Source organism: Oncorhynchus gorbuscha, linkage group LG09 (genome assembly GCF_021184085.1).
Source record: "Oncorhynchus gorbuscha isolate QuinsamMale2020 ecotype Even-year linkage group LG09, OgorEven_v1.0, whole genome shotgun sequence".
NCBI lineage: Eukaryota > Metazoa > Chordata > Actinopteri > Salmoniformes > Salmonidae > Oncorhynchus > Oncorhynchus gorbuscha.
Genome location: NC_060181.1, coordinates 13704101 through 13708464, shown reverse-complemented (window position 1 = coordinate 13708464; position 4364 = coordinate 13704101). Strand labels below are relative to the sequence as shown.

The window sequence follows — 4364 nt, the reverse complement described above, 5'->3', positions numbered from 1 at the left end:
CGACATGTGCAACAGCATGTTCTAGTTCCCACCAATATCCAGCAACTTCTCACAGCCATTGAAGAGAAGTGAGACAACATTTCACAGGCCACAATCAACATGCTGATCAACTCTATGCGAATGAGATGTGTTGTGCTGCTTGAGGCAAATGGTGGCCACATCAGATACTGACTGGTTTTCGGATCCACACCTTTTTTTAAGGTACCTGTGGCCAACAGATGCATATCTGTATTACCAGTCATGTGAAATCCATAAATTAGGGTTTAATGAATTCATTTAAATTGACTGATTTCCTTAGGGTAGCCTAGTGGTTAGAGCATTGAACTAGTAACTGAAAGGTTGCAAGTTCATATCCCTGAGCTGACAAGGTACAAATCTGTCGTTCTGCCCCTGAACAGGCAGTTAACCCACTGTTCCTAGGCTGTCATTGAAAATAAGAATTTGTTCTTAACTGACTTGCCTAGTTAAATAAAGGTCAAATAAAAAACTCAGTAAAATCTTCGAAATTGTTGTATTGCATTTATATTTGTGTTCAATATATTCAACCATCTAACAAGGGAACCTTAGCTCATTGATTGCCATTTCGAAAGTTTAGTTCACAATCTCACTGGATGATGATGAGGTATGAGACCAGAGTGTGTGAACTGTGAAATGCATCTACTTCAGTTCCCCTAAATGAGTGTGTGATGCTCATTCAGACAGTCCTAAAGAGGCACATTATGGTTAATCAGTACCTCTTAGGTTGAATCAGTATCTGGGCAAAGCAGAATATGATGAGCCTTTTCCCAGATTCTGGTTCACTCTTGGGTGTGATGTGGCTGGGTCTCTCTTGTTATTTTGTTGATTATTAACTTGAGATAGTAGTGCCATAGCCTCTTTAATGGGAATACCAACACTTTTTCATAAAATACTTTTTTAAATATTTGGAAAAGTCACACTAATGTCTTATGTGAAATGAATGTGATCACACATTAAATAGAGTGTACCCATTCATTATAACGGTTTATTTGTCAAATAACCCACTCTGGTCGATGGCTGAAAATCTAGTAAAGAAGATCTGCGAACTAGTAATGTAAGTAACTACTGCCATCTACTGGTTGGAGAGGGAACATTGTAGAGAGCATTCATAGTAAGATTTTAGCAGATATCATTTCAGGTTTACATTTTGGATAGGCTATATTTACAGCCAGCCTTTTATCATGCAAACCTATGAATAAGACGTGTTACTTTTAAGTAAAAGGCCATTTAGTGCTTTACCATTTAAATAAATAACTATACAAATTAAATATGCTATAGACTAGAGAGGGTATTTGTCTGCTTTGATACATCAATTTTAAGATTTCACTGCAGTCCTATTTGTTACTTTGTGGTAACAAGCCTTATATATTGTGGTCAAATGATGTTAAATTTACTTTCAACTTTTATTTCCGTTAAGTTGAGCCTATTATTAGCCTGCCTGTCTCCCTGATGCCTTTTCAGCACCATGGACAAGAGCCATTAGGAGCGGTTCAGCTCTGCCAAGCCTTTTTCGCGGGCGTCACCCTAAAAACAACAGAGGGGCAACAGCCACCTCGTCTCCTTTAATAGGGGTGACTGAACACTCCAATACAAAGGGACATTAGAGGGAAAAGCGACCATCTCTTGCTTTGGGGATGCGCGTCAGGGGACCACGGTAGCCAATCTGCTTGAGCACGTAGATGCTCGTAATTCACGACCCCCCTTTGCTGTCTCGCGCAGTGTTCTTGCTGACTCAGTGCCTTACAGCAGTGCTCCCTGTTCTCTCCACGCATCGACCAGAAACTGCGACGCAGGCTCCCTCCAGTAGCCTAGCCCACTTCTTTCACCACCAACGCCGCACAAACTGACAGACATGGCTAAAACAGCAATTGGTAAGCTAACGGTTTACCGTTATTTGTCTGTGTTTTTGGGACGGGTTGATAGCCGTGGTGGTTTTGGTGGTTTTGCTTGACTGTGTGTGAGGATGCTGCCGGCGTGAGATAACAGTGGCGACACCTTGGCACAAAAGACTGCCAAGCATTGAATCAGGGGAGCGGTCAAATCTGTCGCATGTCAAACAATATTCTTGTTTTCTACTTGTGAGTGGTGCAATCATCTTGCTTTTGTCTTCCTTGAGCCTGAACTGCATGCATTAGTTTTTGTTTTATTCCTATATCAACAGGGTTGGATGATGATAGTGGGCTACACTTTATGATTAAATAGCCTAGCCCAATAATATTGTATTATATATAGATTCAATGTTACAGTGTGCATAAAGCGAATAAATAGCCTAGATTGAAGAAATCCAATGGCACATTAGCGATAGGTTATTCGAACGCGATAGGGAATCCATGGATGGATGTTGGATGCCGCACCTGCCGCTCTAGCCCCCGACACATGCTCATACAGCAACATAATGCAGACAGACCGACCGCACCCAATATCCCGGTCTCTCTCCATCTCATCATGAGCGCAGAGCAGCTCTTTAAGGTTCTAAATTAATCTAACCCGTTACAAATCCTATTATAGAGACTGGACTAGCGTTTATTAGAATGTTATGCTCAATCCATTTGAATGATGAGAGGAATTGTTGAGAATAAATTAATCTTTGTTCGTGCACTTTATATCCAAGCTAAAGCTGTCAGGTGAAGAATTACGAATTGCAATGAAAATTAATGGAAGGAGGTTGAAATGTGGCATCATATTCCAGCAATTTCTTGCCTGGTCCTGATATCATTTGTATTGCATGGGCTGGGCCTGATTTGCTTACACAGTATGTGCATCTATTACATTGCTGCGTCAGTCACAATAAATATTTAAAGACATGTTCGAGTTTAAAGTGTAAAAGCCTATCCAAGATTCGGTAATGCGTAATGGAGCACATTCGTGCGCATTTAGGGCCCTTTTGAGTGAGGCCCGTCTCTATGGTGACGGTCAAGCGTTTACTTTTATTCTGGATGAATATGTCTGTGATGCGCCGGCAGACAGACAGCAATAAATGGAAGTGTGTCAGGTCCTGAAGTCTGTCTGCATCAGCAGCGGGCTTGTTCATCATGACCCGGCCTGGCCGCATCGCTGTTATGTTTTTAGACGTTGTCAGTGGGTGCAAGGGCAGGTAGGTCGGCAGGCAGGATCAGCTGTGGGTTGGTTGTGTACCAAATAAATAACAATGACTGGAATAGAAATGGACATTCATATGAGAATATGTACAGTCTGAGATCAATGCACTTTTTGCAAGGGGGCAAGCAAACAGACAGGCAGGAAGACAGACAGGAAGGAAGACAGACAGACAGACAGACAGGAAGACAGACAGACAGGAAGACAGACAGACAGGAAGACAGACATACAGGCAGGAAGACAGATTGACAGGAAGACAGATAGGCAGGAAGACAGATTGACATGCAGGCAGACAGGAAGACAGATAGGCATGCAGGCAGACAGGAAGACAGATAGACATGCAGGCAGACAGGAAGACAGATAGACATGCAGGCAGACAGGAAGACAGATAGACATGCAGGCAGACAGGAAGACAGATAGACATGCAGGCAGACAGACATGCAGGCAGACAGGAAGGCAGACAGACAGGCAGGATATTTGAGAGATGTGGCATACACAGCCTTCTCCCAATTGCATATAGCTGCAGGCCTATTGACCACAAGCCAAAATGCATGTTCTCGGCCCACTTGGCTTCTGATTTGTCTATTGACATCAAACATGCTTCCATTAACATACAGATCCTCAGATCTGTTAACATAACACAGCCATTAACATAACAGATCCTCGTTCATTTATAATATATATTATAGGGATTTAATACATTTTCTCAGATCCTGATTATTAGGTTGTATGTGTAGGTTACAGCCTACGGTCTGATCTCTCAGGCAAGCCCATTAGTTAGGTGTGGCCACCAGATTTCTCCTCTCCAGTCTTTGTGTTCAGGGGCTAAAACTTTCTGGGAGAATGGCGCCACCCAGAGTTCGTCATGCACAGCCTCTGCAGTGTCACTGAGTGCATCCCTGAACCAGTTCTGCCAGACTCATTATTGTGCCTGTTGTTGCCATAGAGCTGTATTCATCACTTCTCAAGACCAATCGATAGTTGGAGAAGAAAATGTATACGACTGAAGCAAAAGGTGAAATCCAATATCCCAGCCAGAGAGGAGAGGCTATCGTTAGGAACCTGAGGAATGCACCTTAGTTAAACTAGTCATTATACCTTAACATATGTCCAGGTTTATGACAGAACACCAAAAGGGAACATTAGTCTTTGGGTGTGGTATGAAACATAGAAACCGTTTGGGATTAGGCGTGTAAGGCCTCTTGTCTGCATTTCAGTGTTCAACAATGCATACTAATGTCTGAAACCTC

At 42.6% G+C, this 4364-nt stretch overlaps 1 protein-coding gene across 2 annotated transcripts in view; it reads left to right on the top strand.

The window, feature by feature from the left end:
- Positions 1-1551: 1551 nt before the first annotated feature.
- The window catches only part of LOC124042697 (stathmin-2-like), a 23139-nt gene continuing 20326 nt past the window's right edge, over positions 1552-4364 (top strand). The window contains exon 1 of one of the 2 annotated variants that reach the window (XM_046360786.1): positions 1552-1889. In XM_046360786.1, the coding sequence (XP_046216742.1) occupies positions 1871-1889 (19 nt within the window). In that variant the 5' untranslated portion in view covers positions 1552-1870. The remainder of the gene's footprint in view (positions 1890-4364) is intronic. The other variant, XM_046360785.1, reaches the window with a different exon arrangement.